The sequence below is a fragment of the Mus pahari genome, chromosome 19 (assembly GCF_900095145.1).
Source record: "Mus pahari chromosome 19, PAHARI_EIJ_v1.1, whole genome shotgun sequence".
Lineage (NCBI taxonomy): Eukaryota > Metazoa > Chordata > Mammalia > Rodentia > Muridae > Mus > Mus pahari.
The window spans coordinates 86735112-86759842 of record NC_034608.1 but is presented as its reverse complement, the minus strand read 5'-3'; the positions used below and the strand labels follow the sequence as shown (position 1 = coordinate 86759842).

General features: G+C 46.8%; 1 protein-coding gene across 2 annotated transcripts in view; it reads left to right on the top strand.

Moving 5' to 3' along the window:
• The window catches only part of LOC110336552 (leukotriene-B(4) omega-hydroxylase 2), a 21849-nt gene extending 6369 nt beyond the window's left edge, over nt 1-15480 (top strand). The window contains exons 3-13 of one of the 2 annotated variants that reach the window (XM_021219175.1): nt 1141-1285; nt 2536-2589; nt 2676-2803; nt 5500-5621; nt 7675-7945; nt 10688-10754; nt 10921-11050; nt 14002-14135; nt 14228-14292; nt 14825-14907; nt 15225-15480. In XM_021219175.1, coding sequence (XP_021074834.1) covers nt 1141-1285; nt 2536-2589; nt 2676-2803; nt 5500-5621; nt 7675-7945; nt 10688-10754; nt 10921-11050; nt 14002-14135; nt 14228-14292; nt 14825-14907; nt 15225-15402 — 1377 coding nt within the window. In that variant the 3' untranslated portion in view covers nt 15403-15480. The remainder of the gene's footprint in view (nt 1-1140; nt 1286-2535; nt 2590-2675; nt 2804-5499; nt 5622-7674; nt 7946-10687; nt 10755-10920; nt 11051-14001; nt 14136-14227; nt 14293-14824; nt 14908-15224) is intronic. The other variant, XM_021219176.1, reaches the window with a different exon arrangement.
• The last annotated feature ends 9251 nt before the right edge of the window (nt 15481-24731 follow it).

Genomic DNA, 24731 nt, shown 5'->3' with positions numbered 1-24731 from the left:
ATCAGTTCACTCACTCTTTCCTGGACTTAAGTTAGTTAGTTAGAGAGAGAGAGAGAGAGAGAGAGAGAGAGAGAGAGAGAGAGAGAGAGAGAGAAAATAGAATGAGGGATCAACATGAAATGGTGCTGCCCCCAAAGACTGAGTCTTTCTACATCAGTTAACATCCAAGACATTCCCCTGAGGCATGCCCACAATGATGAGTCTTCGAGAGTCAGTTTCATAGAAGAGCTCATGAGAGAGGACTGTAAGTGACTTTCACAAGGCAAAGTCTGCAATCTATGACTCTGGGGATGCACAGTCCCAGGCTCAGGTTCCACACATGCCACTTGCTATGTGGGAGACCCTGATGCATTGTGAGTTATGTGGGAAACAAGGTACATCATGGGCAACTGCTTCCATATGGAAAATGGGATGGAGGAGAGCAGATTGATATGATATTCGACAGGCTGGGAGTGCTTGGTCCACAAGCACGATCTCAGCACTGGGGAGGTGCAGACGATCTGGGTCCTGGGAGCTTGCTGGCTCACCAGTCTAGTTTAATCACTGAGCCCAGCCCAGAGAGAGAGACTCCACAATAATACCAAGTTGGGGCTGGTGCGATGGCTCATCTCACCAGTAAAGTAAAGGTGCTTTCCCTCAAGCCTGGCGATGTGAGTTCAGTCCCTGGGACACACACAGTGGAAGAAGAGACCCAACCCCCTCCTGCAAGTTGTCCTCTGGCCTCCACAATGTGCACCACAGGACACGTCCTGCCACAAAATAAATAAAATGTAATAAAAGTATTTTAAAAAATTGGATGGCATCTGAGGGTACCTGAGGTTGAATTCCAGCCTCTGTGCTCACACATGATCGTGTGCACATGTGCACACACAAGCATGCACACACAGCAAAATAAAATCATAAGGTGAAATGAAATAAAATATAGCGTTTAGGAGCAGAAGTGAGGATGTGTCTTCTGTTTCAGTACTGAGATGTGTGTGTGCATGTGGTGGTGGGGGGATGTTGGGGGGTGGGGGTGGGGGGGACAGGCAGGGCTGTGGAGAATTTCTGAATGGAATTCCTGGAACTCCCTGTGGCTTTCTACCCTACTTGTTCTCTCTGCCAGCCCAGAGAGGCAAACGTCAGGTCTTCCCCCTCCAGATCCAGAGCTCAGAGGAAGGACTCCTGTACATCCAGAGCCTGGTGCGCACCTTCAGGGATGCATGCTGCTGGTGGGTGGGGCCGTTGCACCCTGTCGTCCGTGTATTCCACCCTGATTTCATCAAGCCTGTGGTCTTGGCTTCAGGTAGACAACATGCTGGTCCCAGCTTGCGCACCCCTGATCCTCAAGTGCAGTCTACCACAGAAGGGCTGTGGTAGAAATGTCCCTACTATGCCCCATCTGGACACATGTGGTTCATCCGTGGCCATGTGGCACCTGTCTGGAGCATGCCATGTGATGTTTTCTGGGTGGCCTTCATCTCTCTGGCGTGGCCTGGTTCCCACCTACGCTCATATAACAATGATTCTCTGTGGGGCTATAAACAATTGGGACATGTTGGGCTCTGACTGGCTCTTATCTGAGGTGTTGTTAAAAATAGTCTTTTTCTTCTGGCTGTGTCGACACCCTGTTTGGGGTGTCTGAAGTCTGGGACAAAGGACTTTCTGCGATATGACTGAGGCCTTATTTGAGAAAAATCTGAGTAGTGTTAAAATCTGTTTAGGTTACATCAGGGAAGTTAATTTTAATATTTTAATTATTTTTATTTAGTGTGTGCATGTGTGTGTACTATAGAGTGAGGTGGGGGCCAGAGGACAAATTGCAAGAGTCAGTTCTCTTTTTCCACTGTGTATGTCCCAGGAATCAAACTCAGGTTATGAGGCTTTGTGCCAAGCACCTATACCTATTGAGCCATCTTGCTGACCCCCACATGAATTTTTCCCCCCTAAAACTGTTTTCCTAAACACTATGTTTTATCTTCACAGTGTAGCTCTGGCTAGCCTAGAATTTATTATGCAGACCAGGCTGGCCTAAAGCTCACAGAAATCCACTTGCCTTTCTCTCCAGAGTACTGTGCTCCATGCCTGGCCCAGAAATGGACTTTCAAATCACATCTGAGATTTGTCAGTTGGGTGTGCTGAGGTGTGTTTATAGCTATCTGTGTCACAGTTAGGTCAGGTCATGTGTGTTTCCAGTCATGTGAGCCTATGCGTGTCTGTGTCATATGACTGTGTCAGGAGATGCCGGCACATGCTGGGGTGGACAGAAACATTTGGTCTCTGTAAAGGGTCTGCAGAGTGTGATGCTGTGTCGGGTAAATGGCTTAGACTATGTAGTAACCATATGAAGGTGTGCTGCAGTGCACATGTCATATGTCAGACTGAGCCTTCTCTCTGTCTAGTGCCGCTTGGTCCCTCTTGTCTCCCTCTGTCCCTGCCCCCAAACCTACCATGTTGACTTGGAGGGAGGGGAGTGCACAGATACCAGGCTGAGGGCCCCATTTCTCCCATGCCCTCCCTCCTGCCATGGCTCCTGATGGTCCTTGTTCACACCAGCTTTAGTTGCCCCCAAGGACACAGTCTTCTACCGTTTCCTGAAGCCATGGCTAGGTGAGTACCTACAGGTGAGGGGCTTGCAATGCCCTTGGGGTGTGTGGAAGATGCTGTTCTTGCCTACTGCCATGCTGTTCCATTAGGGGATGGTCTCTTGGTGAGTACTGGTGAAAAGTGGAGCCGCCACCGTCGCATGCTGACACCTGCCTTCCATTTCAACATCCTGAAGCCCTATGTGAAGATTTTTAATGACAGCACCAACATCATGCACGTGAGTCCCTGGGACCCATGTCCCCAACTGGAGTCTGGGGGATGAAGGGGCTGTAACCCATTTGGTCTCCAGCCCTTGCTGATGGAGACTGTGATAAAATTCTCTGAGAGAAGCAACTTCAGGGAGGAAGGGTTTAGTTCCTCACAGTTTAAAGTCACAATGTATCTGTTTGGGGAGTCACAGTGGCAGAACTGGGAGGCAGCTGCCTCAGGAAGCAAAGAGGGATGAATGCTGGTGCTCTGTTCACTTTCTTCTTTTCCTTCAACCCAGGATCCCACCCCAGGGATGAGGCATCCTTTTAGATTGGATTGTTGCAATTAGCTAACCCAACTAAGTTTAGTTCTGGTTTCATGTCTGTTGCTGTGATAAAGGGGAGGGTAGGTTTGTTTGGCTCAAGTCTGCCATTACAAGGAAGTTGAAGTGGGAACTGAATGTGTCAAGAGCAGAATGAACAAACACGTGGATTCATGCCCACTCTGCCTAGGGGATGGTGCCACTCACAGTAGGCTGGGCTTTCCTGCATCAATTAACAGTTAAGACAATTTTCCATCTGCATGCCCACAGGCCAACCTGATCTAGAAAACTCACAGAGAGACTCTCTTCTCTGGTGATTCTAAGTTGGGACAAGTTCACAGCCATCACATTTAGAAAACCCTTCACAGGCATGATAGGAGGGTAACCTATTCAAAGAATCCCTCTCAAGTATGCCTGGAAACTTGTCTCCTAGCTAATTCCATATTCTGTGAGGTTGGAATCAATATTAATCATCACAGAATATTTGTGTAAGTCACTGCCAATTCTCTCCAACCCTCAGTTTCCACAACTGCAAAAAGGGGTTACAAATCTCTCCTTTGTGCCTATGATGATATCATGGACTCAGATCCCCATACACAGTGGGCACTTAGAGGGAGTTAGTTTCCCACATGGTCACCCTGAAAACTGAACAGTCATGGTGAAGACTTCATAGAAAATACAGATGAGGAACAAATCATTCTAAACTCATTGGTTGGAAGCAATAAGGGCTGAGGATGGTGACAGTGATGTAGGCCAGGGGGTTGTTTTTCATGTTAATCATGGCATATGTCCGTCAGAGGAGCAGGAGGAATGTCCCTTGATTCTGGCTCATATGGTTCATTTGGAGGACTTGTTCAACTCCAGGCTGATTTAGATAGAGTAGCCTCGGGATCTGAGTTGCCTTATTGTCTTATCAGGTGTCTTACAACTTCCTGTAACCTCAGTTCTAAGAGATCTGATGCCCTCTTCTGACCCCCATAAACACTACATCCATGTGCACATACACAGACACAGATGTTCACACATAAATAAAAAAAATTCTTTAAAAGTTTTTGGAAGCCTGGCGTGGTGGCACACGCTTTTAATCCCAGCACTCGGGAGGCAGAGGCAGGNGGATTTCTGAGTTCGAGGCCAGCCTGGTCTACAAAGTGAGTTCCAGGACAGCCAGGGCTACACAGAGAAACCCTGACTTGAAAAACTAATAAAAAAAAAGTCTTTGGAGTGGCTTCAGAAGGGACTCTTGGAGTTTTGACCCTGCAGCTCCAGAAGGCATCTGGGGGTGTTCCCATGACACAGGGTTCCACTAAAATGAGAGAAGACAGAAGTCACTAAAAGCTTACACCTTTTCCTTGTATTCATATGTATGTGTGCTATATGTGCATGTATGTATGTATGTATGTATGTATGTTTACAAGTATGTGTGGGGAGGCCCAAGTTTGATGTTGGGAATCTTCCATCTCTCTCTCATCTCTCTCAGCCTTACTTAGTGAGGCAGGGTTTCTCAATCAAACCCTCAGTTCACTGATACGTCTCCCTAGCCACATTCTGTTCTCTGAGTTGTCTGTCCTCTGCGAACACAGCTGAGAAATGACCTAAGTAAGGAACAGTAGGATAGTAAAGTATTCCTAGAAAGGATTCTCATGACCAGGAGCAACCACCTCTCACACACCACAAGTTTTCTGGTGTGTGTGTGTGTGTGTGTGTGTGTGTGTGCGCGCGTATGTATGAGTGCATGCATGTGCATACATGTGGAGATCAGGGGTTAACTTTGGGTGTCCTTCCTCAGTCACCATCCACTATACTTTTTTGACACAGGGACTCTCATTGCTTGAAGCTTACCAATTAAGCTAGGCTAGCTGTTGAGCCCTAGGGGCCCTCCTCCTGTCCCCACCTCTCCGGGGCTAGGATTACAAGTCTTTGTCATCATACTACTTAAAAACAAACAACAACAACAACAACAACAACCCCCCCGCAGGTTCTAGGACTTGAACTCAGATCCTCGGGATTGGATGGTCAGTACCCTTCTGACCGAGCCGCCTCACCAGTTACCAGGGATATTTTTTGAAATAAACTTATAACAGGAAAGATAACACTGACTGAACACCTTGTGTGTCAAGCATGGTCTCACATGCTGATTCCATAACAGCCACCGTCTGCTTTAATTTGTGAAACAGGGGGCATTTCTGCTCAGAAGAGTGGGTCTAAAGGTTTGACACATCAGGGAGCTTGTTAAAGTCCACTCAGCTAAAGAAGCAAGGGTGGAGCCCTGGTTCTATGCTGGTTTGGCACACAGAAAATCAGATCAAATCAGAGGCTGTTTCAGGGCTCCTTCCTGGTGACTGGGGTTGGAAGGAGGCTCTGAGTACCAACCAAGCCTTGTTTCTGTCCCCTTCTTTGGCCAGGCCAAGTGGCAGCGCCTGACCTCCAAGGGCAGTGCCTGTTTGGACATGTTTGAACACATCAGCCTCATGACCCTGGACAGTCTGCAGAAGTGTGTTTTCAGCTTTGACAGCAATTGCCAGGAGTGAGTACTTGTCCTAGCCTGGGAAGGGAGGACAAGGACACAAGGGAGGAAGGTCTTGGCAGAGAGAGGATAAGAGCTTTCCTGGAGGAAGTGGCTTAGAACTAGCATTAAAGGACCCTGGAGGGGAGAGAGTGAGTACCTTCCAGGAGGTGCAATTGTTCAGATGACAGCATGGAGCTGTCTGCATTAAACAGTGAAGTAGCACCTTGCAGATGAGGGTATGGGGGGGATGGGAGGTGGAGGCTCAATCTTAAGGACCCTGGAAAGCTAGGCCAAGGGATGTGAACTTCATTACAAGATTTTAAGGAAAACACTGAAGGTGTTTGTTTAGGTTTATAATAGTCAGATTTCTCTTACTGTAACAACATATTTGAGACAGCCAACATCAAGAGAAGGAAGGTTTGTTGGTGCCCAGGGTCTCATAGGCTTCAGTTAATCATCTGATGAGGCAGTACCTCAGAGTTGGAGCATGGAGAAGAGAGGGGTTGAAAGTAGAGATATGGGGGAGGAGCCCATTAGTACCCACCTGGGACTGCAGTACCTAGGGCTCTATAGGCATGCTGTGTGACACTATTCCTGGGGAGATGTAAAGAAACCCCAGGTAATGAACCTGTGATTGGCCAAAGAAAGTATGGACACTGCCAAAGCCCGACTTGGCGAACCAATCAATTTTATTGGGGTTTGCCCATTTTTGAAGGAGCAGAAATGACAGCTGTATCACCAAAGCCCACCCCAGCATAGGTGACAGCTCACAAAGCTGAAACTCCAGAACTGCAGCCCTATAGGTCAGAGCATCTCCTCTCCTCGGCAGCCCTTACCACTTATGCAACTCTGAGGAAGGAGGGACCTTGTGATTCTGGTGAGTTTCAGGGATTTCCTGAGGCTTGAGAGTTGTTTACTTCCTAAGTCTAAATGAATCTTACTTCAAGATGGAACACTTCAGTTCAGAGGAGATTGTTGTATGATAAGGCAGTTAATGGTTACTGGACACAGAGAAACATTTTCTTCAGTGGTTTAGCCACTGGTAAGGTGTCCATATTTCCTGTAAATAAACCCTCATTAAACTCATTGAGTCACCAGTAATAATAATTAATAGTTATAGACATAGAAATGGAAAGAAGAGGAGTTGGTAAGAACTGAATTAGTAGGAATGTGAGGGGGACAAGAGAGTTTACTGGGGTGGAGATGGTTAAAGAAGATAATATACAGGAGTGAGTGAAAGTGTGGTAATGAAACTCATCATTGTGTACAACAGATGCCAAGAGAACAACTTTTAAAAAGAGAGATAAGAAACAGCCAGAATCCCAATGTCCTCTTCGGTGACCTAACTTCCTCCCACAAGGCTCTCAAGGCTAACCACCACACACAGATCAGAGCTCTGGGGACAGGAGAGGGGCAGGGTCTGAGCTGAGCTCTGTAGACGCTGACTGTTCTAAAGGCACAAATGAGTTCCAACTGAATGTGGGAACACTGGGGACAGAATTGAGCCCAGGACTGTTGGAAGATAATTGTGCACTATGGGCACAGAATTTGAGGATAGAGGTGGGACGGTCTGGGTACTGGGTGGAGGAGGAAGAGGAGGACCCTGGTGTCCACACTGTATCCTGGGGCATGGAGGAGGCCGTCCATAGAAATGCAATAAACGACCAGTGACTGGAGAGCTCTTCCCTGTGGCCGATGAACTGGTTTTTCCCCTGGGATATTCAACCAAAAACCTCCTCCCCAAAGGCGGACACTCAGGACCAAGTGTGAGCCCAGTGAAGTTCACCTCTGTGAGGCCAATGAGGCAAAATGATCATGGCCTGGAAACAGGGTCAGGCTTCCCCAAACTCCATGACAATATCATGACAACAACTTGATGAAGTTTTTTTTTTTTTTTTTTTTTTTTTTTTTTTTTTTTTTTTTTTTTTTATAGTAACGGAACAAAGAAAGTAATAGATTGTGGGTGATGGAGAGACTGCTCAATGGTTAGGAGCACTTGCTGGTCCCGCACCCCTATGGTAGCTCACAGCATATGTTAAAGTGTCACTTCTGCCCTGCTCACACCCTCCAGGAAGCCTAGTGAATACATCGCTGCCATCTTAGAACTTAGTGCCTTAGTGGCCAGAAGGCACCAGAGGCTGCTTCTGCATGTGGACCTGCTTTATTACCTCACCCATGATGGGATGCGCTTCCGGAAGGCCTGCCGTCTAGTGCACGACTTCACCGATGCTGTCATCCGGGAGCGGCGCCGCACCCTCCCTGATCAGGGTGGTGATAATGTCCTCAAGGCCAAGGCCAAGGCCAAGACTTTGGACTTCATTGATGTGCTGCTGCTGAGCAAGGTCGGCTTCTAAAGGGGGAAGCCAGGGACCGGGGGATACTGGGGCTGGGATAATGTGACATGACAGAGTCAAGCATGCTCTACCCTTACTATGTCCTAGACCCTATGTAGGCTCCACTCATTGGAACCTAGCCCCAAGCACTTTATCACCTGGCAAGCTACAGTTTCTGGAACTCTGCATTGGTATCTATATCCTTTGAGCCAATTCAGACTAGGGAGGGGCTCTAAGCCAGGGAGGCTGTTCTTATCATTCCAACTAAAAGTCTAAACCTTTGCATAAACCCTTCACAGGAAGCAGGATGGAGACCCTGAATACCAACCATGCCAACTCTCCCCATCCCCATTTGTCAGGCCCAGACCTCAGCAATCTCCCCAGGTCCCTGAACTCACCTGGGCCTGGCTGAGAAGGGAATAAAGTTCTGGGTGACCTGCCTTTGATGTTGTTAGGTTAAAAACTAGAAAGGATCATACATCTACAGGAGAGACCCAGTCATGGTGGGTGAGTGGCATTTCCCACCACAGCCAGGGACAGAGTCTTGCATATACAAAGAGACAGTGAGAGCTGATTCCCCTCTCTTCTGGGGCTGAGGACAGGACTCAGATGACATAGTGCTCACTTAGCATGTACAAGGCCCTGGGTTCCATCCCAGCACTTTGTAAGCAGGGCCTGGTGGCTCCTGCTGGCCATCCCGGCATTCGTGTGTTGGTGGCAAGGGATCAGAAGTTCATGGCCGTCCTTGGCTACAGAATGAGTTTATTATCAGCCTGGGTTACATGAGACACTTTCTAAAAAAGAAAAAAAGTTGGGCTGGTGAGATGGCTCAGTGGGTAAGAGCACCCGACTGCTCTTCCGAAGGTCCAGAGTTCAAATCCCAGCAACCACATGGTAGCTCACAACCATCCATAACAAGATCTGACGCCCTCTTCTGGAGTGTCTGAAGACAGCTACAGTGTACTTACATATAATAAATAAATCTTTAAAAAAAAAAGAAAAAAAGTTGAGGGAAAGAAAAGAGGTGGATCTTGGGCAGTGGACATCCATGGAAAGTATCTGAAGACAGGGGTGTGGGGATAGGAGGCATCCCTGGATTTAGCAGTGATAATACAGGAACTTCCATAGCTGAAGCTCTGGAGAACTTTGTGTTTTAGAAGTTAGTGTCATCGTGCAGTGAGTACCTCTTCCTGTGGCACTGTGAACAGTAGCCTCAGTGCCCAGGGGCAGAATAGCTCTCTCTACAGTAATAGCAGCCAGGATGATGACGAAGTCCCTCCTCCCATTCCAAGGTTCCCTTAGTGGGCAATGCAATACTTTCACCTGCATATGTAGCATTTTTCAAAAGTGTGCATGTATTTGCATGCATGAAGAGTCTGTGCTCATGTGTGCATGTTCATTCAGAGAACAGAGGTTGGCCCTGGGTATCTTCCTACATTGTTCTCCAGCTTGCTTTAAAAAATGGTTTTAGATTTATTCATTTTATGTTATGAATGTTTTTTCTGCATGCATGTAAGTCAGAAGATGGCTTCAGATCTCCTGTGACTGGAGTTTGAGCCAGTAATTGGGTGCTGGGAATTGAACCCTGGTCTTCTGCAAGAACAGCACCACTGCGAACCACTGCGACATCTTTCCATCCTCTCCATCTTGCCTTTCAATTACATTTTATTTGATTGATTGGTTAGTTGGTATAGTGTGCATGTGCATGTGTACATATGTGTCTACACTCACGGGTCAGAGAACACGTGAAAGGTGTGTCTTTCTGCTTCCACTATGTGAGTCCCTGGTATCTAATGTAGGTCTTCTGGCTTGGTGGTGACTGACTTTACCCGCTGAGCTATCTCACCAACTTTTTTTTGAAGCACGATCTATCACTGAACCTGGAGTTCGAAAATCATCTACACTGGCAAGGTAATGAGCTCCAGGAATCCACTTATGTCCACTTGTTCAGTGCCAGGGTCACAGGCAGCGGCTACCATGTCTGGCTTTTATGTGGGTGCTGGGGATCTGAACTCTGGCCCTCTGGCTTGAGTGGCAAGTGTATCATCGACAGAGCCATTTTCCTGGCCCTGGCTAACAGCGTCTATTTTCAAGCAGCAAAGCTCGGATGCTAAGAGGCTTGGGGCTGCCACATCTGTATCTTCTTTCCTGTAAAGAGGGAGGGAGCGGGGAACGACTGCAGGAACGAGGAAGAAGGAAGGGAGAGAGGAAACTATACTGTGAAGTGCGAACAATTAATTAATTAATTAATTAATTAATCGTGGTGTCTATGTGTGTGAGTGCCTGTGTGTGTAGTGCATATAGCGGGATCAGAGGACAACTTGAGGGATTGGATTTTCTCCTTTTACGTACATTTCAGGGACTAAACTCAAGTTTTTAGGCTTGGTGGCAAGAGCCTTTATGTACTCCCTGGTTTTTTCCTGGATACACACTGGAGCATACTCTTTGGAGTAATGTTTTGCTTCTGACTTCAAAGGCAATCCCTGTTCAACTTCTGTATCCCAGATTCCCACTCATGTCTCCAGACATTTGTAGCACAGGGATGGGTTGCTGGTTCCTCCAACCAGGTCAGGACAGGAGGCTGGCAGTCAGGGGTGATGTCACTGGTGTGGGAACTCTGGTGATGAACACAGGTGCAGGTGTGTAGTGGGCATGGGTGTCCAGAAGAATCAGGGGTCTTAAGAGACTGTCCTGGGTTAGATGCAGGAGCCCTTACAACTGGTGCCATTTGGTGTCTTGGCTTGTTTTCAGGATGAACATGGAAAGGCTCTGTCTGATGAGGACATTCGAGCGGAGGTTGACACCTTCATGTTTGGAGGTGAGTGAGTGTTCCTGTGAACTGCGACACAGAGGCCAGATGTCTAGGCATCCTTTCCTTCTGTGTCCTTCCTGGTGGGGTGGGAGCGGGGTGAGCCACCTTGGTGCTGTCCACTTGGTAGTGCTGAAGCACCCTAGAGACCCCAGGCAGCCTGTCTGCCTTTCAGGCCATGACACCACAGCCAGTGGGCTCTCCTGGATCCTGTACAACCTGGCGAGGCACCCAGAATACCAGGAGCGCTGCCGGCAGGAGGTGCGGGAGCTCCTGAGGGAACGTGAGCCTGAGGAGATTGAATGGTAAGTCAGGTGCTGGAGTGCTTCTGAGCCCCTTTCCTGGCTCTTTTCTTTAGTGAAAAGATGGCAGAGGAAGGGAGAGAAGAGCAGGTCTGCATTTGCACAGGGTACAAAGGCTTTGAGAGATGGAGGTGAAGAGGGAGGAGAGGAAATGAGGGAGTGGGAGACAGAAGGTGTGTGTGTGTGTGCATGTACATGTGTGTGTCTGTGTGTGAGCATGCATGTGTGTATACTTGTACATGCGTGTGTGCACTCAAGTTCCTGTGGTGGGACTGTGATGAATCAAGATGGCAGGAACTGAGGTCAGCAGCAATCGACTAGAAAAGTGATGTTAGTGACTTTGATTTTAACCCAATGGTAATCGGGAGCCAGGGGAAGTGTTTGAGCAAAGGAGAGGCAGGTCAGCTATGTGTATCATAAAGATCCTTGCAGGATTCTTCAAGGTTCTCCTTAATCTTTCACTTTCAGATTGACCTAACTGTACAAGTCTTTAGTCTTCCAAAAAATCTTTAACTTAGTTTTTTGGAGTTTCTTAGACATCAGGCGAGCTATGTGTCTTGGGGAGTACCTTTCGTCCCTTTACTTGAGAAGTTGAGGTTAAAAAGATCCCTTGAAGCAAGACCCTGTCCATCTCAAAATACAAAAACAAAATGGAAGAATGGCTCTGTGATTAAGAATGCACAGAGCCACTGCAGAGGACCCTGCTTTAGTTCCCAGAACCCATGTTGAGTTGCTCACAGTTGCCTGTAGCTCTGGCCCCAGGTGACTCGATGCTACCTGCTTCCAAAAATATGTGTACACATGTATACACTCACACGCACAGGCACACATGTATACACTCACACGCACAGGCACACATGTATACACTCACACGCACAGGCACACATGTATANCAGGCACACATGTATACACTCACACGCACAGGCACACATGTATACACTCACACGCACAGGCACACATGTATACACTCACACGCACAGGCACACATACACAATTTAAAACTTGTAAAAAACAAAACAAACAAAGAGGCATCCTTAGGGGGTGTCTTAAAGGGTTTTACTGCTATGAACAGATATCATGTCCAAGGCAACTCTTATAAGGACAACATTTAATTGGGGCTGGCTTTCATTTTCAGAGGTTCAATCCATTATCATCAAGGCAGGTGTGGTGCAAGAGGGGCTGAGAATTCTACATCTCCATCTGAAGGCTGCTAGCAGAATACTGGCTTCTAGGCAGCTAGGATGAGGATCTTAAAGCCCACACCCACAGTGACACACCTCCAACAGGGCCACACCTTCAAATAGTGCCACTCCCGGGGTCGAGCATAGACAAACCATCACAGAGGGATACATAAACAAAGAAACAAAAACCTAGCAGCCAGGCAGTCTTTAGGAAGATGTGATGCTGGGCCATCGGAGTGAGTGGTGTGTTCTGGAGTCTTTCAGCTACAGATTTAGCAGCATATCACAACATACCAAAAGAAGACAGATTAAAGCTTTCAGCTACATCATTGACTCATTAGTTATTAATGTTTTCCCATGGATTCTGCCTAGGTCTGTATATGTGACTTGGTGGTAGACTACTCATCTAGAATGTACAAGGCCTTGGGCTAGATCCTTAGTACCACAAAACTGAAACTAAACTGTGGTAGTTTGAATATGCTTGGCCCAGGGAGTGGCACTCTTAGGAGGTGTGGCCTTGTTGGAGGAAGTGTGTCACAGTAGGCATGGGCTTTAAGACCCTTGTCCCAGCTTCCTACTAGCTGCCTTCAGAAAGAGAGGTAGAACTCTCAGCTCCTCCAGTGCCATAGTGCCTGGATGCTGCCATGCTTCCTGCCATAATGATAACGGACTGAGCCTCTGAAGTGTAAGCCAACCCAGTGAAATGTGGTCTTTATAAGAGTCGCCTTAGTCATGGCGTCTCTTACAGCAGTAAAACCCTAACTAAGACACAAACCAAAACCAAAAAAAATCACCTGCAATGTCTCTCTCTGCTGAAATGGCACATTCACCCTTACACCATCAGCCGCATTCCTTCCTTCCTTTTCCTCACCTTGGTTAATTGCATTTCTAGTGCAATGATGACAAAAGCAAAGCTTTAGATCTCATTGTTCTCTTCTTTCTACTGTTTTGTATTTTGGTTTCTTTCTTTTTGTCCAGAATGAATAATTTTTTATGCAACTTGTTAAATTAAAATTTATTTTTATTTTAAAATTATATATGTGTATGTGTTGGGGTATTTGCATGTGAGTGCAGTGTCTGTAGAGGCTGGAAGAGTGAGTCAGAGCCTATAGAGTTAGTGTATGGGGCAGTTGTGAGCCGCCTGTAGTTATGGGAATTGAACTCAGGTCCTCTTAAACACTAAGCCAGCTGTCCTGACCACTTGTTAACTTTTATACTTTTATGGGCTGGGATTCTCAATGTATTGGATTACATTTTTGTTTTCTCAGGATAAACATTTTAAAGTCGCCTGGCTAACCTTTCTTTGGTACTCTTAATTATCTGATTTAAAAAGCTTTTGATTAATTAATAAGTTAGTCACTAAGAATGACACAATTAAACTAATTAGCCAGTAAGCTAACCAACTGTTAATTAGTAATGAATGTTTTTTCAGGCAAGAGTACCACTGTGTACCAAAGGCTGGACTGGAACTCATAATCCTCCTGTCTCTGCCTTTCCATTGTTGGGATTCTGTTTCTGCTTTTAAATTACATTAATTAATTAGGTAATTAATTAGGTAATTGATTAATGTCTCTATTGGAGATTGAACTCATCTTCAGACTTACTGACAGCTGCTTTTCCTCTCTGAACCATCTAGTCAGACTGTGTTTTTCCAGTTCTCATGAACTTCATTCATCTTAGCACTTAAAACAGGGTGGTTTCACTGGGTCACAGAGGAGTTGAAGTTCTCTCATTTTTGATCTGGTTAACTATTTTTTTTTTTTTTTAACTCAGGGACGACCTGGCCCAGCTGCCATTCCTCACCATGTGCATTAAGGAGAGCCTACGGCTGCATCCTCCTGTCACTGCAATCTCCCGCTGCTGCACTCAGGACATTATGCTCCCCGATGGTCGGGTCATCCCCAAAGGTGCCGGAAACATCAGGGAGGAGGGAGGGCTCTGGGCAGACAGTGGATCCAGGTTGCAGCAGTTTGTCTTCATTGCTTCATTTCCCCCACAGGTGTCATCTGCCGAATAAGTATTTTCGGGACACATCACAATCCAGCTGTGTGGCCAGACCCGGAGGTGCTGTCCCTCTTAATTCTATGTTATGGGCTGGGATTCTCAAGAGGAAGGTCTTTCTGTTCATTTGTTGGCTAAGCTCAGGCTGGCTTCAACTTAACCTGTAGCCAAGGATAACCATAAACTTCTGATCCTCCTGTTTCCACCCCCTCAGTGTTGGGATGAGAGGTGTGCAGAACCACACCTGGTTTATGTGGAGCCTGGGATGGGATCCAGGGCTTTGTGCTCTTTCAACTTCGCTACCTCCCCAGCCCCAGCCATGGGTTTTATGAAGTCAGGTATCCTAGGCCAGCCTGGAAGACCTTACACAGGAGTTGACCCGGAGCCCTTGATCCTCCTGCCTCCTGCTGGGATGACAGGTTTGCAGCCATCAGTTTTATGCTGGTGCTGGGATGGGATCCAGGGTTTCCAACTACTCCTCACCGCATCCCAGGAGGTAGATAAATCAACTGACCTTCCACTGCACACTGAGGACTCTGCTCCTGGCTATGCTGGCAATTGGTTCTCACCCGCCATGACTCCATGTCTCCTGCAGGTCTATGACCCCTTCCGCTTTGATGCAGACAACGTCAAGGGCAGGTCATCCCTGGCTTTTATTCCCTTCTCGGCGGGGCCCAGGTGAGGCCAGGACTGAGGGGCAGGGGCCTAGGGCTGACAGTGAGGACAGGGAGTTAGGGTTATTTGGAGGTTAGCGTCTCCTTCCTGCCTCCCTGCACAGAATTGTGCAAAGGCTTGGGGAACCAGGGAGAAGGTGAAGGGTCCTTCTCTGTGCTCAGAATCCCGCCCTGGCCTGTTCGGTTATTGATCTAGGCTCTGAGGATGTCTATGCCCATGCGGGGTCCCAGAAACCTCAGACTCAGGCCAGGTTCTAGTGCTGTGTTGGTCCTGGGTAGGGTCTAGGGCACAGTCAGAGTTCACACCCCGCCCTCCTGCAGGAACTGCATAGGACAGACTTTCGCCATGAGCGAGATGAAAGTGGCGCTGGCGCTGACTCTGCTGCGCTTCCGTGTTCTGCCGGATAACAAGGAGTCCCGCAGGAAGCCAGAGCTGATCCTGCGCGCAGAAGGCGGGCTGTGGCTGAAGGTGGAGCCGCTCAGCGCAGGCGCGCAGTGATCTCTGAGCTGGGGTGGGGCCGACCTATCCATCCACCCGCCTGTGCCTTTCCAGGAATAAAATTCTCTTGTCACCTTGTCTGAGCCTCACCAAACATCCAGGTTACATGCCTCATGTGAGCCACAGGGAGCCATGGAAGGTGTTTGAGTGGTAGAGGGATTTAAGGGACATGAAAATTAATATTGTCATTCAGGAGGCAAGGTACACCTGTGAGCGCTTATCTGGACACATCAACTGAAGTGGAATGATCAGTCCCATTTCTAACGGTAGGTGGCGCCATTACTGGTTTTGGGTTCTAGGTTGAATTAAAAACAAAAAACAAAACATAAAACAAAAAGAAGAATAAGAATAAGAATAAGAATAAGAAGAAGAGGAGGAGGAGGAGGAGGAGGAGGAGAAAAGAAAGTGTGGCCCAGATTAGAGGTGGTTCTAACTACCTCAAATGATCTAATCAAGAAAATTCCTTTAAAGATGTGCCAAACAGCTTGGGCTTTAGTTAATTACAGATGTAGTCAAATTGAAAACCAAGAATGGCCACCATAGCCAGGCTGCCTAACCCTTCCCAAACATTTCCACCAAGTGTGAGAGCAAGCACATGAGCTTAGGGGTCATCCTCATCCAGATCGCCAGTCCCTTACCTTTTGAGCATGTACCATTACAGCAACTGGGCATGTGTATTAGTCAGGGTTCTCTAAAGCCACAGAACTTATGGAATGCCTCTGTATATTAAGGGGATTTATTGGAATGACTTACAGTCCGTAGTCCTGAGAGGCCAAATCTTTTAAATTCAGACTCCATTTTAGAGAACCTGACCTAAGTTTCAACTCAGGTCGACTGACAGACCTGTACAGTTTCCAAGTTGCCACCAACAAAACCCGAGCCTAGCTCCAGTCTCTTGGCTGATCCCCACAGGACCAGCGTCTCCAGGTTATTCCCCCAACAAACCTACATCCCCAGGCCGCAAACCCACTCCCTGCCCAATGATCACCAACGGAGAGGGAAGCAGAAATTAGGTTTATGATATGGTTCCCAACACCAGCCAGTTGTGTTAAAGGCCACAGCAGCTTTCCATTTAGATGCTTACACACTCACCTCCATCCACTTGCTGCTCACTATTAAGCCTTGCCTGGATACTCAAGGCTCTTCCACCTCCCAAGCCATCCCGAGTGACAGTGGTGTGTTGGAGGGGCCCGAGCTCGCTCGAATAGAATAAAGACCCTGCTGTGATCGGCTCATGTCTGTGTTTTGGGGGTTCAACCCTTCCCTGGCACTATAGTCCAACTAACCTAACAATGGGCAGCTGTGAATGGCAAGTCCAGGAGTCTAGTAGTTGCTCAGTCCCACAGGCTAGGTATTTCAGCTGGCCTTCTCTGTAAGCTGGAATCATGACGTACACTCCAACAGATGTGCTGGCAAGTAAGTGCAGGCAGGCAAAGAAGGAATGCAGGCATAAATATTTGCAACCTATTTTTAATAAGGGTTCAACCTCTCCTTTAGCCTACCACCCAGGATAGAGAGTGGAAGAGAAAAGTTACTAGAATATGGGGGAAGTGGACCTGTTCAGCAGTAGTTCTTTGGGGGTGAGCTTAATCATCTTGGACAGCAGTTCAGTCCAGTAGCAAACACCAAATACAATTCAGCAGCTGCAGACCAGTCCTCTAGGCAGGCAGACACCAGGCATGAACCAGCAGCTACAGTCCAGTCCTTTCAGCAGGCAGACCTCAGGCAGCTGTGGTTCAATCCTGAAGAAATTGCCAGGCTTGCCAATTGGCTTAAGGTAAGGCCACAGAAGTAGCAAGCTGCCACAGAAACCTCAGGAGCAGTTCTTTGGTGAGTTTCTCTCAATGGCAGTGTCACCACAAGCTGAGCTCAACAATGCTATGTAAGGTGATCACATGTGTATCTTTGGCAAAGAACAGTGAGGCAGAGCAAACCAAACCAAAGCTCAGTGCTCATCTCCCACTATCTGTGGGGTCATATTTATACTCCTTCATCAAGTGTCCTTTCATGTGACTGCTATATCCAAACATCCTTTTACCTGTGTCCCCCAGCAAAACATCATTTGGCATAACTGACTTTTTAAAGAACTAGAAGTTTCCACCTCAAAGGAACCCTCACGTTTCCCCATTGTCCTTATGCAGGCCTCCAGCAGAAGGTGAGGCCCAGATTAAAGGAGTGTGCCACCATGCCTGGACCTAAATTGTTCCTTACTTGGAATTTGCCTTGTCCCAGGGTGGCCTTGAACTCAAGAGATATGCTTGTCTTTGTCTTCAGGAATTAAAGGCATGTGCCACCTTGCCTAGGCCTAAAATTTTCATGGCCTCAAGATTCAGATCAAAAGTCTGTGTTTTCTATCCTCAAGATCTGGATCACAGGTGTGCCCTCCATTTCTCGATTGTAGTTCATTCCAGATGTAGTCAAGGTGACAATGAGGAATAGCCATCATAGCATGTAACCAAGGAAAGGGCCTGCCGAAGCCTCTGCACTAGAAAGGGAAGCTCACAAGGGCTCATCCGGGGTTCATTTGCCCCCAGGACAGAGTGCTTTGGCCAGTCCAGACTGTAGAGGACAGATGGCTCCTTCCAGCTCTTGCTGTCCCTTTGTTGGCTCCTCAGTTCTATCTGTGATTCCTTCTGCCCTCAGAGAATTGCCCATTTCCTCCCTGGGCCTCTGATGCTACATGCTGGCCAAGCGTGGCTGGCAACTTTTACTGTATGCCCAGGGCCTTCATGAATGTCACGAGGGTGTGCCCCCCCCCCTTTAGCTTCAGGATTCCCTGTCTTCATCTCTACACAGAGCACCCAGGACAATCTTGGGGTAGAATGGGGGGGGGAGCATCAGAGTCATTCCATTTGACTCCTGAGATATAAAACTAGACCACTGGGAAGAAAAATATCACCTCTGAAGAGTCAGGGACCTAGAAGATGCTGGCTGCAAGCATAAGCTTTGCTGTGTGGCTGGGGCAGGTTAATTCCCCTCTCTGTTCTTCACATTCCTCATCACATATCAGGGAGTAATAGAACACAATCTTGATGAGTAAGCATTTGGAGCTGTGCCTGCACACAGTAAGTGCTCAACAAACAGAGCTGTTGTTGTCTCCACTCTTGGGAAGCTTAGGTGGCCATCATAAGCCTGACTCTGCACTTAATAACCTCAAAGGCAGGCGCTAGCATTTGTGCTTGCTGACTCAGCATATAGCACACGGTTTGTAAGTCAATTTACTGCTATTAGTATTTTATACAATTATTATTCATTTTATTTCATTTGGGAGATAGTAATTTAATTGCTTGGTATTTTGTTATATAAAATATTTTTATATGCATTCTCATATATTTATTTATTTATTTTTGTTTTTTTTTTCGAGACAGGGTTTCTCTGTGTAGCCCTGGCTGTCCTGGAACTCACTTTGTAGACCAGGTCGGCCTTGAACTCAGAAATCTGCCTGCCTCTGCCTCCCGAGTGCTGGGATTAAAGGCGTGCGCTACCACGCCCGGCTGGTGTAGTTACTTTATGAAGCATCACCTGCCCCAGTGGTTCACGAACATTCTTTTCCATCGCCTTCTGATTGGTCAGTAAAGAGCTGATCAGCCAGTTACTGGTCAGAAGAGAAGAGGGAGGGACTTCTGATTCTAGTGGGGAGGGGTCCCAGAGACCAGAGCAGAGGAGGTAGAGCAGGAGGGAAAATGGCGAGGTGGCCATGAGGCAGAGAATCTGCGAGGAGTCGTGATGAACTGGTCGCCAAGGCATTCACGGAGGATACACATGATCACAGGAAGCCAGGGGGAGACTGCAAGTAACGTGGGGCCTGTGGCTGGGACATAAATAGCTTAGAGGGTTACAGTAGTTCAGAACCTGACCAGCTTAGGTCTGCAGCTTGTTAATAAAAATACCATCGCCAAACAGTAGATGGAGCTTGGGGACTCTTATGGAAGAATAGGAGAAAGGATTTCAGGCCCTTAAGGGTTAGGAACTCCACAGGAAGACCAGCAGATTCAACTAACCTGGACCCTTGGGGCTCTCAGAGACTGAACCACCAACCAACGAACATACACGGGCTAGCCCTCCGTGTCCCCACACACGTGTAACAGATGTGCAGCTTGGTCTTCACATGGTTCCCAAAGAACTGGAACGGGGGCTGTCCCCAAAGCTGTCACCTGTCTGTGGGACATGTTCTTCTAGCTGGGCTGCCTTGTCTGCCTCAGTGGGGGAGGAAGCGCCTAGCCCTACAGAGACTTGGTGTGCCAGGGTGGAGGAATACACTCCTCTCAGAGGAGAAGGGGAGGGGAGATGTATTGTGGGAAGACTGACCAGGAGGTGGGCAGTGAGTGGGATGTAAAGTGAATAAGTAAAACAAAGCAAAATGGGCTGGAGAGATGGCTCAGTGGTTAAGAGCACTGACTGCTCTTCCGAAGGTCCTGAGTTCAAATCCCAGCAACCACATGGTGGCTCACAACCACCTGTACAGCTACAGTGTACGCATATACATAAAATAAATAAACGAACCTTTAAAACAAAACAGAACAAAACAAAACAAACAGGTCTCTATGTCAGTTATTTGGCACCTAAAACAGAAAACCTACAAGGAATTGCATTTACATTTATGTATTATAAATACATAATAAGGTATTATATATTAGAATAACAAAAAGCCTATTACTAAAATTTCACAAAAATAAGATAGTATATTAAAATAATAGTATTTTTGAGTCATCCTCCAAATAATAGTTTGCTTACATCCACTAACATCCTTCTGTAGGCATTTTCTTTTATTGAAAATATATTTTTCTCATACAATATATCCTGATTACAGTTTCTCCTATTTCAGTTCCTACTGGTTTCTCCCAACCTCCTCTCCCATCTGGATCCACCCCACTTCTATCTCTCATTAGAAAACAAATGGGCTGTTAAGGGATAATAATAAAATAAAATATAAGAAGATAAGATAAAACCAATACTTTGGAATGGGACAAAACAAACAAACACAAGTAAAAGAGCCCAAGAAAGGCGTAAGAAACAGATACATACGCACAAGATCCACTTGTTCAGGAATCCTGTAAAACCCCAAACCAGAAGCCTGCAAAACCTGTAGGGTGAAAATAAATAGATAGATAGATAAAACCAATAAAATACAATTTTAAAAAGCCCTGATATGACCTCATGAGACAAGGAACCTCTAAAGATGCCACTGAGTTTGCTTTCTGTTAGCCATCTACTGCTGGGCATGTAGACCATTCATAAGAGTAGTTTGTTTCCATAGTGAGAAGCCCTTGGAGAAAACTAAGTTTCCATTTACAAGTGACTATCAATTGAGAACAGTTTCTGGGTTAGGGATGGGGGCTTGTGTCCACTTCTCCTCTCAGCTCTAGGACCCCATCTGGCGCAGAGTTGTGAGTCCATATGTCTATCAGACCTGCCATACTTAGAGGACTTCCTGTCCTTCCTGTTCTCCATTCCCTCCGGTTCTTATACTCTTCCTGTCTCCTCTTCAGCAGGGCCTTAAGTGCCTGGACTGTTGGTCACTCAAGCAATGTTGGGTATGGGCTCAATCTTATGAGGTAGGCCTTAAATCAAATCCGATATTGGTTGGTTATTCCCACAAACATTTTGCCACCATTTCCCTAGCATGTCTTGCAGGCAGGACAGCATTGGGGATCAGAGGGTTTGCAGCTGACTCGGTGTTTATGTCTCTCCCTTGGTAGCTGCAGAGAACACCGCCTGAAGGGGTGATGGCTCTAGGTAGGCACCAGGTTAACTTCATTTTCAGTGAGTTAAACAGGTGTTAATTGCAGCAGTAGGGCTTTTTGTCAAGCTGCTGCTGCTATGGGGTGTGTGTGTGTGTGTGTGTGAGTGTGTGTGTGTGTACAGTGTCCATGTGCCACATATTGAATGTGATAATTAGAAGAAAACTTTCAGGAGTCAATTCTTTCCTTCCACTGCGGCTGAGGAATTGAATGAAGGTTCTCCTGTTGTGGCTGTGTTCCTTGTTGAACTTAAGACTCTGTTTTCACTCGTGGAAACACTGAATTTCTGGTGTAGTTTCTCTCAAGACTAGGATGTTTGTTCATGCAGTGCTGTTGGTTAAGTGACAGTTTATGCGGATTTTTGCATGTAATATCCAGTAAGACAGTAATTTTACTGAAATTACAGTGCCATGTAGTTAACCTGTTAATACTGAGTCGTCTGCCTTTGATATCAGTGGTGTTAAAAGCTTACCAATATGCAATATGGCTAGGAATGTGACATGAATGCTGTTAACCAAAGGGCAAATCACAAGCAAAATGCCAAAAGGAACCTTTATTAAAAATCTAATTTTGTTTGAAATATTGTATCATTATTTATTTTGTGGAAATATAGTAAGTTGTTTTTTTTTTAGAAAACAATTTTTGTAATTTGATAAATTATAGTTTTGTTAGAGACGTTGCTTCTCCATGTGTAACTAGGCAACAAACGGTGTAAATAGTTTTGTAAGGCTCCAAAGTGTTTACATGTGGACACACCCACATCAGAAGCGTAGCTCGGCTGCTGTACTGCTGCTTTGTCCCTTAGTTTTGTACTGTGGTAAATTCCTAGGCAAATATCAGAGCAAGCAGCTGTATAATTTTGAGGGAATGAGATGTTTATATATTAACGACAGGTTTTTTTTTTGAAAATAAAAAGTGCCTAAAAGATTAAAAAAAAAAAAAAAAAAGAATGCAGGTCCTCAGACTTGAGCGGCATGCTGCAATCACTTCTGACAATTGAGCGGATCTCACTGGTCCCAGGCAGCAGTCTGTTTGTGTTTGTTTTTTTCTGAGAGTGGTAGGTGTATCTGTAAGAGCAAGATGGCAAGAGAGTAACAGAAGCCTCAGCTGAGTTGCTGACTTCTTTTCCCTCAGTGCCCCACTGCACTTCTCAGCCCTGGCTGGCCCTGTCACCTCCTCCCTCTTTCCATGGCCACCCTAGCTTTGCTGCTGCTGGTGATGGTTATCTCCTCCCCTCCTCCTCCCTCCTGTGTGTGTGTGTGCACACACGTGTGCGTGTTTGTGTGCATGTGCACACGTGTGCAGCTACCTGAAGAGGCCAGAGGAAGGCACCACATTGCCTTGGGCTGGAGTTACAGGTGGCTGGGAATTGCAGTGGGTGCTGGAAAGCAAACTCAGGTTGTCTGGGGGAGTAGTAAGGCGCCCCTAACCACGCAGCCACTTCTCCAGCACTCTACCCACCCTGTTTATTAGGATATACTTTCTCAGTGAACGAGGACTTTAGCAGTAGGACAGGCTCCCTGGCCAGAGTGCAGTCAGCAGTAGGACAGGCTCCCTGGCCAGGGTGCAGTCAGCAGTAGGACAGGCTCCCCGGCCAGGGTGCAGTCAGCTTGGCAGAAGTGGATGTGTTCTAGAGACTCTGGCTACAACTATTAAAACGGACCCCAAGAAATTGCAATTTTCTCACGCTGGAGGAAGGCCAGCCTGGGACAGCTGTGTGTGTGTGTGTGGGGGGGGGTGGTCTTCTCTCCTCCCAGAAAGATTTTAATTTTCCAAAGATGATAGTAGGGCAATTATGGGTGGGACCTCACCATGCCCAGGTCTGCTTCAGTGCACACTTATCTGTCCTCTCCTTACTCGACTTCAGAAGATGGACTTGGGGAAGTTGCTGGATCTCTTTGCTCCTCTTTCCAATGCAGCCACATTGACTAAATCTCCCTTTCTACTTTTTACAGTTAATTTGAGTTTTCTAATTGACTTATTGAGGACAGGTGGCTGAGCTTGGCTTATTGGGACAAAACTTGTACCCCCAAATTCCATATTAAGTGAGCCCCAGGGATCTGTTAGTTTTTTCCTGTCTGGGGGTGAATGGAGCCGGGATGACAGGTGTGTCTCACCATGCCCAGTCGTTTCCTGGGAGTCCTGGGTGCATCTAGACTCTCTCCTCAGACGCCTCTTTCTTGCTTTCCAACAGACTCATTGTCATCTTGCTTAAGGAACTTTTCATTTGCTGTTTCCAGTTCATGGCATTTTGTACTCCAAGCTCTTTGAAGGCAGTTTCATATATCCTAGGCTAGCCCAATCTTATAGCCTAGGATGACCTTGAAGTTTCAATATCCCTGTCTCTACCACCCAATGGCTGGGGTGACAAGTATGACTCACCATGCAGTGCTGGAGATTGAACCTAGGGCTTTCTTCATGCTAGAGAAGCATTCTACCAACTGAGCTACAAGCACTCTACCAACTGAGCTACAAGCACTCTACCAACTAAACTCTAGACCTAGTCACTAAAATCCATTTTGCTCATTGAATATTGGTGCTCAGTTGATGTTTATTTCCTAGTTGGCCTCCTCTAATCAAGACATGAGTGCGAGGAAACAGGGGCCTGCCTGCTTCCTTCATTTTTGTTCTGTTCCTAGTTGTAGCCGGATCTACAGCAATGCCCATGTCCTTGTGAGCATGGATACTCAACCCCTGAACCTCAATCCCTCCAACCACAGTGGCTTGATGCTCAGCCACTGTGCTGTCTGGGCTGCTCTCAATCTTGGACCTAGAAGCCACTTTTTGCAGCAAGTGGTCAGTCAATAAAGAGATGGGTAGCTGGTCCAAGTGCTGAGTCTAAGATTTGAGTGCTCTCCCTAAACAGGACATCTGGAGTAAGCCTCCCACTGCCAGGGCTCAGGGCATATTTCAGAAAAGGATAAAGAAAGAATGAAAGAGCCAGAGGGTGGAGAAGAGAGCTGTGGAATGCTGTCTTTTAGACAGGCCATGGCCATTGTGACTATGAATGTACTCATGATTGAGTCGATGTCAACATACTCATGCATATACAGGAAGCACTAACTGAACGTGGTGGGTTATTAGTAAAAAGGAAAGAGATAATGTTGGGAAGAGGAGGTGCTGTAGCTGTCCAGCAGCCAAGGAGAACTGGGTACTTGAAAGGGAGGCTGGAAATGAAAACAGACGGGTGGGTGAGAGAAGGATGAAGCCAAGACAAAGTTTTCTGATCAAGGCTCAAAGTTTAATATTCAGCTCTGCATTTATATATGGGAAAACCACAGCCCCATCCTCTGTTTCAGCTGGATTATGCTGCAAAGCAAGCTCGGCAGGCAGTCTGCTTCTATAGGAAATCGCAGGTGCCACAAGGCAGAAGACCTCCACCTAGGCTGGAAGACTCTACCCCAGGTCAGCTAGGTGACCAACTGTGGCAAACAATTAAGGTTTGTTTAGTCTGCTTGAGGCTGGGGGAAGGGCACACTATTTACTTGTTTTCCACGGTCCTGTCTAGGGAATAGAGTGGCTAGGCGGTCTTACCTGTCTTAGGCCTGGGCGTATATTGCTCCTTCTTACCTATCCTGGAGAACACAG